Source organism: Cervus canadensis, chromosome 22 (assembly GCF_019320065.1).
Source record: "Cervus canadensis isolate Bull #8, Minnesota chromosome 22, ASM1932006v1, whole genome shotgun sequence".
Lineage (NCBI taxonomy): Eukaryota > Metazoa > Chordata > Mammalia > Artiodactyla > Cervidae > Cervus > Cervus canadensis.
In genome coordinates this window covers 47,687,785-47,700,418 of record NC_057407.1, presented here as the reverse complement: position 1 = coordinate 47,700,418, position 12,634 = coordinate 47,687,785, and the positions used below count along the sequence as shown (strand labels likewise).

Genomic DNA, 12,634 nt, shown 5'->3' with positions numbered 1-12,634 from the left:
AGAGGTTTATTTGTCCTTAATTATTGAACAAAGTGAACAAGACTCAGAAATTTATGGCAAAAAAATGGATCCAGGGAGAAAGTTAAAAAGAAGAAAAGATAGCATGAAGACATCCTTGTGATGGACCTATTCTGTGTCTCGACTGTGGTGGTGTCGTGGGTATCTACATGTGATAAAACTGTGTAGAAGTAAATACAGATTAGTGCATGTCCACTTCATGGGGTCTGAATAAGACTGCTGGACCGTATCCATCTTGGTCTCCTGCTTGTGACATGGTGCTGTAGTTACGCAAGCTGTTACTGTTGGGAAATTGGGGAAGAGTACACTTGGATTCCTTTGTATTTTTGTTGTTGTTGTTACAGCTGCATGGGAATATACAGTTATTTCAAAATAAAAAATTAAAAGCAAAATACATGTTATCCCCATTCCTTACATAAGGAAAAAAATACCCTCAGACATATTTGGGTGGGTCTGTTTCTAGGTTTTCTACATTGTTCCATTGATTTATTGTGTATCTCTCTACCAGTAACACATTCCCTTGATTGAGGTAGCTGTATAGGAAGTCTTAATATCCAGTAATTTCCCACTTTATTAATCTTTTCAAAAAATTGTTTTAGTCTGTGTCCTTTATCTTTCTATATGACTTTTCAAATAAACTTGTCTATATCTACAAAAATCATGGCTCGGAGTTTGATAAGAATTGTGTTAAACCTAATAGATCATTTTTGGGAGAACTGACCTATATGTTGAGTCTGTTAATCTGTGATTATGATCTATGCCTCTCCATTTATTGTCATCTTCAATTTCTTTCATCAGTGTTTTTTAGTTTTCAGTGCACAGATTCTGTATGTGTTTAATTAGATATTTGTCTGTTTCAATTTTTTGAGCAATTGTAAGTGGAATTATACTTTTAACTTCTGTTCCTTGTTAGCCTGTAAACATGTGATTGAGTTTGGAATTCCCTGTGGTCCAGTAGTTAAAACTCTATACTGTTTCACTGCTGGGGGCTCGGCAGGTTTGACCCCTGGTTGGGGAACTACAAAATCTCACAAGCCACCCGGTGCAGCCAAAAAAAAATGTGATTGATTTTTATGTGTTGATTTTTAGCCCGTCACTTTGCTGACTCACTCATTAGTTCTAAGAGTTTTTAACATTATAGATTCTTCGGGATTTTCTACAAAGACTATCATGTCATCTGCACATGGGTAGGTTTTACTTCTTTTCTGATGAGTATGCCTTTTATCCCATGTTCCAGCCACATTCCTGTGTACGCTGAGGTGCAGGAGCCCTACGTGTACCTGCGGAGCAGCCAGGTGGAGGTCACCGACCTCTACCTGGGCGTGCCCACCAAGATGCCCATCACAGTCGTCAATGGCACGCTCCTGCCCACCTGCTTCTGCTGGGGCAAGGTACATGAGCCCACTCCGTCGGGCCCCACCCTTGCAGCTCTCAACCCCAGAGGCCCATGTTGAAGGGCACCCTGCCCCCCAGACACCACCCAGAACAGATCACTGCCCCTGAGGGCCAACTCTGTAGCCTGCCCCGTGTACCAGGGGGGATGAGGCCACGTCTGCATGCATCAAAGCCAGCTACCCACTGTTCCCCATCACCCTGGGCCTCCCAGGGCAGCCTTTTGTTAAGTCCAGGGAACCCCCTGACAGGTGTGAGGTCCATCTAGCATGGGCAAGGAGAGGAGGAGGGACCTGTGGTTTATTCCCACCTGGGAGCGCTGTTCCCTGCTGGTCTCACTGAGGGCCCCCAGTCAGCCAGCCTCCCCAGAGCATGCAGCAGTCCTGATCCCTCTGTCAGGACCCAGGTCCATCCTGGAAGCCCAGCCCCTGACCTGCCCGTGTGTCTGCCAGCTCCTGGGGCTCCAAGCAGATGTCTGCACAGTGACAGTCTCCCCGAGACATGGCACGCTGGGCCCCAGCGAGGAGCGCCAGCTCAGCCTGGAGTTGACTGCGCATACCCTGGTGAGTGTGGAGCCAGGGGCTGCATTGCCCCGGGATGCCCCGGCTGTCTGCATCCTTGCCAGCTGGGAGATCTGCCTCAGACCCCTGTCCTGGGCCGAAGCGGGGAGCAGATTTCTTGAACTGGGGTCTGGGGTTCCATTCCTGCTGGGCCTGCTCTCTCAAGAACACGGGGTCAGGAAGGCTGGAGCAGGCTGGGACAGGCCCTGAAACTCTTGAGCACCACCCTTAGCCCTCACCAGGCATCCTCTGTGGCACAGGCGGGCCCACCTTTCCACCTGCCCAGAGATGCCCCTGTGCTGCGTGCCCCAGGGGAGTCTGAGCAGTGCCCCAGTTCCTCAGAAGAAGGACACAGCTTCTCCTGGGTTCAGCCCACAGGAAGGCCATTGGGCGGAACGTGCTCAGTCCTTGGGGGCTTACCAGCTCTCCGTTTGCAGTTCTTGTGGAGAAAGCAGCTTCTTCCTCACAGGGACTCGCAGACCCAGGTCCCAGTACCTCTCGGGGAGCATGGGGACGTGGGGCTTTCTTCCACAGCGGAGCCTGAGCTCGAGGGTCACAGATGAGTGGGCTCCGGCCTGGCCCAGAGCAGACCTCACGCAGGAAGGGTTTGACTTCTGTGATAGCAGCTTCATCGGAATCAATGTGCAGCTTCTCCCAAGATCTGCTTGGCGGGGGTCTCCTTCAGGCGGGCACGCCCAGATATCGAGTCACAGCCCGGAGCTCTGAGGAAGGAGCCAGGCCTCCTGAGGGTCTGGGGATGGTGGCCCATCGGAGGGGCTGGGAGCCCTTCCGCAGAGATGAGCCTGGACAAGGCCTTTGGGTTGAGCTGTGCCGCAGGAGGCCGCCTGAGGCCCCTCTGCCACGGCCCACCCGGGGTCTTACCCGCAGTGACACGCCCCCGGTGACCTTCCCTGCAGGAAGCGGTGACCGACCTGGCCCTGCCTTGTGATGTGTCAGGCCTGAGGGAGCCATTGGTTCTGGGCATCTCAGGGAAGCCCCGGGGACTGCAGGTAGCCATCGGCGTCTCTAAGGAGGAGAGTGAGGACAGGTGAGCCCAGGGCCGGGCCTGCGGGCTGGGGCGGCCGTTCAGAGGAGCGGCCTCGCTGTGGAACCAGCCTCTTCCAGATGATTCCCGCAGCCAGGAGAAGGCCCCTCACGAACTCCGTGGGGAGAGATCCCCGACGCCCCATCCCTGCCCTCCGGGTGGTCGTTCTCCATATGCCAGGGGCCGGTGTCCATGGTGCGGCAGAACAGCAGGGGACGGGCTGTGGGCAGCTGGGCGACACGCGGCCTGCTCCTGGCCTGGGAGAGCTGGCGGCGGGGGACACCGGTCTTGGCAAGGAGGGTGCATCTGTGAGGTGGTGCTTTTAGGAGGGCTTAGAGCCTGGTTTCTGGGCAGCTGGGCACCCCCAGCCCGAAGTGGCTGGCCGGGCAGAGCTGAGGGTGGCACCTAACTGGTGCCCGCGCGCTTGGGCAGTGCTCCCAGCACAGAGCTGTGGCCGGGCCACCCCGAGACGCTCCTCCTGGACTTCGGCTCGGCAGTGCCCCTGCGGACCCGCGTGAACCGCCAGCTCTTCCTGACCAACTGCTCCCCGATCCAGACCCCTTTCACCCTCGAGTTTGAGTACTTTGGGAGCCCCGTAAACAGCCTGAGCCAGAAACCCAGCCCGTAAGTCGGGTTGTTTTCAGTGACTGTTCCCGGGGAGGTCGTAGCCGGGGGTTGCCCCGCTGGCCTCCGTGTGGCTTCGGTGGGTGTGAGTCGGCGGAGGAGGGTGTCCGCACGTAGATGTGGCCAAACGCAAGGAGTAGGGGGCCCTGCTTGCCCGCCTCCCAGGCCTCGAGAGGAAAGCGGGGTGTATGGCCCCTTCTGGTCAGCCTGGGCCGCCAAGGCGAGGGCGTTGGATAGACCAGGTAGTCCTGGGGCCCTCGGATGAGGAAGAGGTTACTGTAGGTGGAGGCAACCGTGGGCAGAGGTGGAGTGAGGCACGTTGCAAAGCTGTAGCTTGAAATCAATCACATTGGAAGTATTTATATCCCAGAAGTTAGCTCAGCCTGCCGACACCCCACTGTAGACACCTCCCCTCAGGTCTCCTAAGGTAGGGGCAGTGGGGGGCAACTTCTGACTGCTGGGGGTGGGGGCTGCCACGAACAGTTCCCTAGCCATGAATGTGTCAACTGCAGAAAGTTAGCATGTGCAATGGCGGGATAGATGTCCGCAGGAGACTGGAGACGGCCTATTGCAGAAGGCTGGGCAAAGGTCGGGAGTCTGGACTGGGTCTGCATCCCGGGGTCAGCAGGGCACAGAGCCTGCAGGTCAGGGGTCCCTGCCCCGGAGCACTCCTCATTTTGTTGAGACTGGCAGGCAGCCTGCTGCTGAGATGCTTCAGGTGGTAGGGTGCCGAGGGAGCAAAGACCACAGGTGGAGGTGAAGAGGAGCCCTGACCGGCTCTCCACGGGAGAGAAGCAGGGCCACCTTCCTCTGCTGGGAACCCAGGGGTGGGGGGGGTGGGGTGTGCTGGTTGCCTGGGGAGATGGCTGAGGTCTGGGCAAGGGCCTGGATGGCTTGATGCGATTTCCATGTCCCCTCTTGTCAAGCCCCGACATGCCTCCCGCCCTGTTGAAGACGGCACGGATGCAGGAGCTCTTGGCCAAGCGCGAGCAGTGGGGTAAGAGCCCAAGCCCAGCCAGAGCAGGGTTTTGGGGGCCTTTGAGGATGTGGGCCACCTGCTGCAGGAAGGGGACCCTGGTGGTCCAGAGTCACTCCTCAGCGTCCTTCCTAGCCGAGTCCCTGAGATGGCCATGGCTTCCACCGAACAGCACCCCCTCTTTCGAACACGGCCACCTTCTTGCTAAGGAAGAGGGCCTGGCACAGGGTCTGGCTTTGATTTGGGATGGGTGGTGGCTGGTGGCTTAGGAGTGAGGGCTCCCACTTGGCCTCACGGCAGGTGAGAGAGGCCGGACCCTGGACCCCAGGTTTGCAGGAGGAGGGTCTCTTTCGGTGGACCAGGGAGAGACTGCAGGGAGGCTTGTCTGGTTCAATGCTTTGCTGACACTTGAGGGTTGGGACCTCCTTCCTGCCCAGGGCTGGGGGGCTGCATCCCAATTCCTGGGTCTCATTGCAGAGTTTATGGAAAGCATGCTGTCCCATGGGAAAGGAGCAGCCTTCTTCCCCCACCTCTCTCAGGGCATGCTGGGCGCCCACCAGAAGCTCAGCATCGACCTCACTGCCTGTGCCAACATGTGGGGGGAGTACTGGGATAGCCTCATCTGCACGGTAAGCGTGGGCGGGTGGCCTGGGGCACAGGGACCCCCACCCTGGCCCCCACCTGCAGGCTTGCTCTCCTCCAACACCCAGCCCTCAGCCTCACAGGTCTCACCAAGTAGAAAGGTGATGCCCGCTGAGCTTAGGATGGGCCTTTGCGTTGGCCAGCAGCCCTGGGATTCCTGCAGGAGGGGTCCCGTGAGCAGGAGAAGCACCCACATCTTTGCCCATGAGGTCCACCTGAGGCTGGGACCGCACTTAGGAGGGCTGAGGAGTCAGATGGGCTGCCTGCCCTGGCCAGAGTCTGAGATCCAGAGTGGGCAGTAAGTGTGGAGAGACAGCATGGCCTCCCAGAGCCACAGCCTCACCCAGGCCTTGGTGAGGCCATCGTTCATTCCCTGTCAGCCCATTCATTGACTCCGTCACTAAGCATGAACTGAGACCTTATATGTACAGGTTCCTGTGTGGTCCCCTGGACTGTGGGGGTACGGGGATGAATAAGAGAGCAGACCACGCCAGTAGGGAGCTCCTAGTTTAGGATGAAGGGGTGAAACATGTTCCAAGTCCTATGTCATTTAATTATCGCACAGATTTTCTTGAACTATTTAGTAAATTGGACAGGTGGGTTATGGTAGTTATCTGCTTTAAATTGTGCTCTGTCCAATGACAAAGGGTTGATCACCTTAATATACAAAGAGTTCTTAACTAACAATAAGAGGGGGTGGCACAAGCATCTCAAGGGACAAAGGGTCATAATAGGCAGTTCGAGAATGACAGCTAGAGATGGCCAGTGAACATGAAAACTGTTTCATCAGCACTGCTAACTACAGAAGTAAGGGGAAGACCGTGTGGTCCAGTGGTTAGGACTCCCCATTTCCATGGCAGGGGGCCCGAGTTCAGTCCCCGGTCTGGGAACTAAGATCCACAAGCTGCAAGACATGGCCACGAAAAAAGAAGTGAGAATGAAAGGCACCCTGAAATACTGGTTTTGTGAGATGAGCAAGGTTTAAAACTGTCGATGGAGGTGCAGGGAAGGGGGCTGCTGGGAAACATGTGCCGCCCTTCAGAGGCACTTGTGCAGGGCGCTGGGGACACACATTTAAAGTCACCCCAAGGAAAGAAGTGGCTACACGAACAGACAAGTTTCATATCAGGCTTATTTTTCTTCTCAGCACTGTTAATAATGGAGGGGTGGGGGGGGAGGCGGGGAGGAGACAGTGTAGACATGTGTCCACCAGGAGAAGATCGGATAAAACGTTAGGCTACATCCATACACTGGGATTCCCACAGCTAGTTAAACAATGCTGTAAACCTTCATTAGTAAAGTGTCGTGTGTGGTTAAAAGAAAAAAAGATTACCAAAACGAAAGCACGCCCAGAATGCCCCTCATGTATATCTGTGTTTTATGCACACAAGTCTGTCTAGACAGTTCTAACTGAAATACTAACAGTGAGTCATGCTGTGGGGTGGGATAGGATGATGGGTGAATATATAGTCTATGTTAAATTTTAAAAAATAAGTGATTTTGATTATCAGGGAAGATAATCATTATTTCCATTTAAAAGATGAAGAAATTTCATCCAAAGGGCCACAAGAGGCCAAAGACCATCAGGCTGGGAGACGAGTGGTCACACGTGGAGACCCTGGGCTGGCTGGAGGAGGGGATGAGGTGCCTCGGGGATGCGGTGGCAGCTGGGGACGAGAGGGACCGAGGATTGGTGTGTGTTTGCAGGTGGGAGACCTACCCCCAGCAGTCATCCCAGTGCACATGGTGGTGGTGGGCTGCCCCATCAGCTCCCAGAGGACCACCTACTACACCACTGACCAGGTCCAGAGGGAGCCTGTCATCAGGTACCGCTCCTTCCCACCTCCCCTCCTCTAACCCCTGGAACTCTTTGGCCTCCATCCCGGGCCGTCCACACTGACTCTTTGCTGTCCAGCTGGCCCAGGGCCACGTGGTGTCACCCAGCACGAAAGCCCCAGGCCAGGGCTTCCCTGGAGGAGAGAGGCCTCAGGGCCATGGCCATGATCTGCAGGTCTCAGAGGGCTCTGGGGGGACAGGAGTGAGCAGTCGGTGTGGCTCGAGGTCAGGGCTGCACTCGGGGCCCCTCACTGGGGTTTCTGTGGTTGGTCAGGGCGGTTGGAGAGTGGGGAGGGGGGTGACTGGGCTGCTGAGCAGCCCTGGGTCACGGTTCACTGGGGGGTCGTGTTGGGGTGGGCCCCCAGCCCTGGGGCTCTGTGACTCCGGGGTGAAGACAGCCCACTGTGGGCCTCCTCCCTGCCCTCCTCTCTGAGGTGAATCAGCCTGCGAGGCGTGCGCTAATCCCGGTCCCCTGCCTCCAGGTTTGGCACCCGGGTCTCCGGAGGAGACCCAGTCACCCGGATCCTTCGCCTGAATAATTCCAGCCCCTGTGGTGAGACGCTCATGAGAGAAATTGGGGCTCTTGCTACAGGCTTGTGCCAGGTGGGGGGCCAGGATGGGAGGGCAGCTGATGGCCCACAGCCTGGACCCGGGAGCCCAGGGGGCCTGGGGTACGGAGAGAGGGCCTCAGGGACTAAGGTGCGGAGTGGCCAAGCCGGTCAGGGGTCATCAGAGCCACTTCCACCTTGAGGCCAGGACTTGCCCTTGCCTGTAGGACCTGGTGTCTCCCACTGTGCCCGGGCCAGACGCCCGCCCTGGTCACATTCACTTGGCGTTGGACAGAACTTGCAGGGGACACCTTTTCCTTTCAGCCGGCAGCCCCTATGCTGCCTGCTGGGAGCTAAAGGGTGGAGGGGGAGAAGGCAGGGACTGCCCACGTGGGAGGGCCTGGGAGGTCAGCAAATAAGCCAGAAGGAAAAGCGGCTGTGGGGGGAGAGCGGGGGGAGGCCTGGGTTTGTGACTTGGACACGAAAGCTGGTCTGGGGATCCGGAGGACAAGGGGTGACGCAGCCGATGGCATGAGCCTGTAGGCTTAAAACAAGAATTGCCTGGAAGTGACATTGGGAAACGAGGCCCCCACTGGCCTCAGCCTGGGAGAACTGGTGGCCTCTGCGGCCTGCAGGGAGTGAGGCCCAGGCAGGAGTCGTCTGCTTTTCCTTACTCCTCACCCCTCTCCCCTGCATCTGCCCCAGATATCCGCCTGGACTGGGAGACCTACACCCCAGAGGACAGGGAGGACCGGCTACTGGAGCTGCTGGTGTTCTACGGGCCGCCCTTCCCGCTGCGAGACCACGCTGGGAACGACCTCCTGTACCCCGAGACCCCGGAGAGCAGCGGCTCCTCCTGGTCCCCAAGTCCCTCCGAGTCTGAGTCCAGCCACGGAGACACCCCGTCTGTGAGCAGGGGTGGCGGGTGGGCTGCTGGGCCGGGTCAGCGGGTCTCAAGCCCACGCTGAGCCTCAGCCACTACCTTGACCACAGGCCGAGGGCAGCTCCAGTGCCGGCGCCCCCCAGATCATCTCGGTCATCCTGCAAGGGCACGAGGGGGCGCCCTCTGACCACCTGTTCACCGTCAGCCCCAAGCAGGTGGTGAGTGGGGTGGGGCTGGGAGCTTCAGGGAACATCCCCCTGACCAAGGCTGGGGTGGGGTGGAGGGGGGGTGTGTGTCCAGCACTGAGGCTGCTGTCTGCCAGGTGGTCCCTGCGGGAGGCAGCAGCACCATCCACGTCTCCTTCACACCCGTGGTGCTGGGCCCTGACGTCCTGCACAAGGTGGAGTGTGTCGGCTATGCCCTGGGCTTCTTGAGCTTGGACGATGAGGTGAGTGCTCTGGGCCTGGGGAGGGCTTCCCCCCACCGCACCTCTCAGGACTCCAGTGATGGGGCCTGGGCTCGGTAGGTGGAGAGGGAGCTTCCGGGCCGGAGGCGCCGCCTGCAGGACTTTGCCGTGGGACCCATGAGGCTGGACCTGCACGGCTACGTCAGGCCCGCGCAGTGAGTCGGCAGGGCTGCCTGGACCGCCTCCTTCCCCTGCTGGGGACCAGCCCGGGCCGTGGGGACAAGAGGATGGGCGCGGGAGGGAGGGGCGGGCCAGGGGCAGGTGAGGCCTGGAGGCCCATCCCGGGCTGTCGCCGGCAGGCTGAGCGTGGAGTGGGACTACGACGGCAGCATGGTGTTCCGGCAGCAGGCCAGCGACCTCATCCCGGAGCAGCCCTGCGCCGGGGTGAGTGTGCAGCCGCCCTGCCCTCCCGCGTCACCCGGGTGCCCCCCACCAGCCCTCCAGGGGCAGAGCCTCACAGTCTGAGCCCCCCTTCCTGCGGTTGCCAGGTGCTGAGCGAGCTGGTGACCACCCACCACCTGAAGCTGACGAACGCCACGGAAATCCCTCACTACTTCCGGCTCCTGGTCTCCAAGCCCTTCTCCGTTTCTCAAGTGGGGGCGAGCCGCCCCCGGGCCCCCGGCTGGAAGCAGGAGGGTGAGGAGGAGACGGCAGCGCGGGGCAGGCAGCTGGTGCTCCACCCACAGGAGAACATGCTGGTCAGTGGCACACACTCCTGGGCTGGGGGGCACCCTGCTCTCACGTCCCCGCATGTGTATGCACAGACAGCACGGCCACGCAGCACCCTCCCCGGGCTGCACTCAGACCCAGACTTCGGTAGTATCCAGGCCCGCCATGCCTTACACACTCAGGGGCCAGCTCCCAAGACAGACAGGTAGACAGGCAGACAAGACACCATCCAGTATGTGCACACACCCCCACCGTCCCACACCCACACCCCCACTGTCCCACACACACACCCCCACCGTCCCCCCCCACACACACCCCCACTGTCCCACACCCACATACGCATCCCCACCGTCCCACCCCCACACCCCCGCCGTCCCCCACACACATTCACACCCCCACCATCCCCCACACACATACACACCCCCGCCATCGCCCCCACACACACACCCCCACCGTCCCCCCCACACACACCCCCACTGTCCCCCCCACACACACACCTGTCACACACACATACACACTCCCACCGTCTCTCTCTCACACACACACACACTCTCTCTCTCTCCCACACACACCGCCCAGCACACCTTCTGCACAGGGGTCTCCACACGTAGATACGCCATCAGAGCCCACACACACTCCGGAGCCCTGGACACACCAGCCTGCCCTCACCCCCTCTGCCCACGTCCTGGTCCTGAGAGCACCACCCCATGGCACAGACCCTCCCCGCTCACCTGCCCTCTTGCAGGGTTTCACCACCGTCTTTCCATAAACATAAGGCACACTGTTCCCCGGCCCCGCCTCCAGAGATGAGAAGGCCAGGGCCGGGGCCTAGGAATCTGTATTCCTAACAGGTTCCCTTGGGTAAGCTTGTGGAGCTAGGCCCACAAACCTGGGTTTGGGAGCCAAGTGTCCAAGGCCCCTCCCGTGAGGCCTCAGTGACACCTCAGCCCTCGACCCGAGCAAGGCTGAGCTGACTCCGTGTCCCAGGCTTGAAACTCAGCTGGGGCTCCGCACTGCCCTCAGGACAGACACAGGCCTGCCCTGGGCCTGCGGGCTTGCACACGGCCCGTCACCCGAGGGGAGGACAGCTGCACTCCCCGGGCCCCTCCGCTCCTGACGGCTGCTGGGCACAGAGCAGGGCCTGCAGGCCGCGCTGGGTCACAGGCTGAGCGGGGACCGGGCTGGGCCTGCAGGGTCTGTGGGAGGGAAGGACGGAGCCCCGGCGGGGGCAGGCTGCTGCCTGCCTCCAGCAGCCTGAGGTGACAGCTCGCACACAATCTGCTCAGGTGAACGTGTCCTTCTCGCTCTCCCTGGAGCTGCTCTCCTATCAGAAGCTCCCGGCTGACCAGATGCTGCCTGGAGTGGACATTCAGCAGAGCCCGAGTGGAGAGAAGCAGATGGTGTTCACACAGAACCTGCTGCTGGCGTACAGCAACCAGACCTCCCAGGTGAGTCCCCAGCCTGGCTCACACAGTAGAGAGGGGCACCGGGCTGAGCTCTGCTCAGGTGGAGTCAGCGGAGGACCGACCCCGATCATCTGGCACGTGGAGAGATGGCGTCATCTCCCTCCTTAACGGCCTCAGGAGCTCAGAGCCAGGTGGGGTGCTGGAGGGTGGAAAACCAGGGAAGGCTTCCTGGAGGAGGTGGCATGTGAAGCCTGCACATTGCTTAATGGAGAAAGAAGGGGACCCGGCCCAGGGAATGGCCTGACCATGCCGACAGTGAGCAGCTGAGGGACGCCTCTGGGGCTTGTCTGGGACTGTGTGTGTACCAGGTGAGAAAGCCATGGGCCTCGTTCTGTGGGCTGTGACAAGCTCCACACCCCAGCCCCACAAGCTTCTGACGGGAGAGGCCCGGGGGAAAGGTGAGAGGGCCCGGAGCCCAGAGGGCTGGATAAGAGGGACAGGTAGGCAGGGAGGTGACCTGGCCAGGGGGCGGAAACCACAGCGCTGGATCAGGGGAGAAGGGAGCAGCCGGCGCCTCCCTGGGCCCTTTGCTGCTGGAACCCTCCCAGGTGACACGCGGCCCCCTCCCACCAGCGGCGGCGCAGCCTGTGGGCTCCTCAGAAGCTGCTGCGCGGAGGGCGGGCAGGGTCCAGGGTCCCGTGTCCCTGCTGCTCCCCCGGGTGGCTGGCTCTGTCCCCAGGTGGTGCCCCTGCGGGCCGTGGTGGCCGTCCCCGAGCTGCAGCTCTCCACCAGCTGGGTGGACTTCGGCACCTGCTTCGTGAACCAGGGCCGGGCCCGGGAGGTCTACCTCATGAACCTGAGTGGCTGCCGAAGCTACTGGGCCGTGCTGACAGGTGTGTTCGGCCCTCCTCCCCAACTCCGCTAGGCCGAGACCCCCAGGAAGGGGCCTGTGGCCCTGTGCTGATGGGCCGGACCAGCTGGGAATTGCTGCGCTGACGGCCACTTACCCCATCTGAAGTGGTCCCCCAGGGGGTTCCCCCCCCCCGGGGTGGTGGGCGGGAGCAGAAGCACCAGGAGGCGGGGGTCAGTGGAGCCGCCTGCGTGTCCTCCCCATCCTGCAGGCCAGCAGGAGCCAGATAGGGACCCCGTGGCCTTCAAGGTCTCCCCAAGCAGTGGGCTGCTGGAGGCACGACCAGTCAACGCGCCCCCCACCTCTGTCACCCTCCATGTTTCCTTCACCGCCAGGTATGGCCCCCCACTGCCTGGCTGGCATGGCCCCCCAGAGCACTGGGCCCAGGGCCCCTCCTGATGTAAGCCCCGGCTTCCCGCAGGAGCTGTGACCTGTACGAGTCCACGCTGGTGGTGGAGGGCGTGCTCGGAGAGAAGCCGTGCGCCCTGCGGCTCCGGGGCCGCGGCTCGTACGACGAGAGATATGCTTCCCCTCAGCACCGGCTCTGAGTCCCGGAAATAAACATGGCCCAGAGCTCGGGAGTGGTTTACTGGGCACGGGCCTCTGCTGGGGGGCCTCTGAGCTCCTGGGATGGAGGGACCCCTCCAGGCCTGCGCTTG

The 12,634-nt window shown here is 60.2% G+C and overlaps 1 protein-coding gene across 10 annotated transcripts in view; it reads left to right on the top strand.

The window, feature by feature from the left end:
* Positions 1–12,548, top strand: part of DLEC1 (DLEC1 cilia and flagella associated protein) — a 96,393-nt gene extending 83,845 nt beyond the window's left edge. For 5 of the 10 annotated variants that reach the window (XM_043442283.1, XM_043442282.1, XM_043442280.1 and 2 more), the window contains 18 exons: positions 1,256–1,409; positions 1,863–1,973; positions 2,888–3,018; positions 3,448–3,639; positions 4,566–4,636; positions 5,093–5,244; positions 6,965–7,083; positions 7,576–7,646; positions 8,347–8,549; positions 8,635–8,742; positions 8,847–8,972; positions 9,051–9,145; positions 9,290–9,374; positions 9,479–9,688; positions 10,946–11,107; positions 11,805–11,958; positions 12,187–12,310; positions 12,397–12,548. In XM_043442283.1, coding sequence (XP_043298218.1) covers positions 1,256–1,409; positions 1,863–1,973; positions 2,888–3,018; positions 3,448–3,639; positions 4,566–4,636; positions 5,093–5,244; positions 6,965–7,083; positions 7,576–7,646; positions 8,347–8,549; positions 8,635–8,742; positions 8,847–8,972; positions 9,051–9,145; positions 9,290–9,374; positions 9,479–9,688; positions 10,946–11,107; positions 11,805–11,958; positions 12,187–12,310; positions 12,397–12,523 — 2,395 coding nt within the window. In that variant the 3' untranslated portion in view covers positions 12,524–12,548. Of the gene's footprint in view, positions 1–1,255; positions 1,410–1,862; positions 1,974–2,887; positions 3,019–3,447; positions 3,640–4,565; positions 4,637–5,092; positions 5,245–6,964; positions 7,084–7,575; positions 7,647–8,346; positions 8,550–8,634; positions 8,743–8,846; positions 9,433–9,478; positions 9,765–10,945; positions 11,108–11,804; positions 11,959–12,186; positions 12,311–12,396 lie in introns of those variants that run through there. The other 5 variants (XM_043442284.1, XR_006264439.1, XM_043442287.1 and 2 more) reach the window with 5 other exon arrangements.
* Positions 12,549–12,634: the final 86 nt, after the last annotated feature.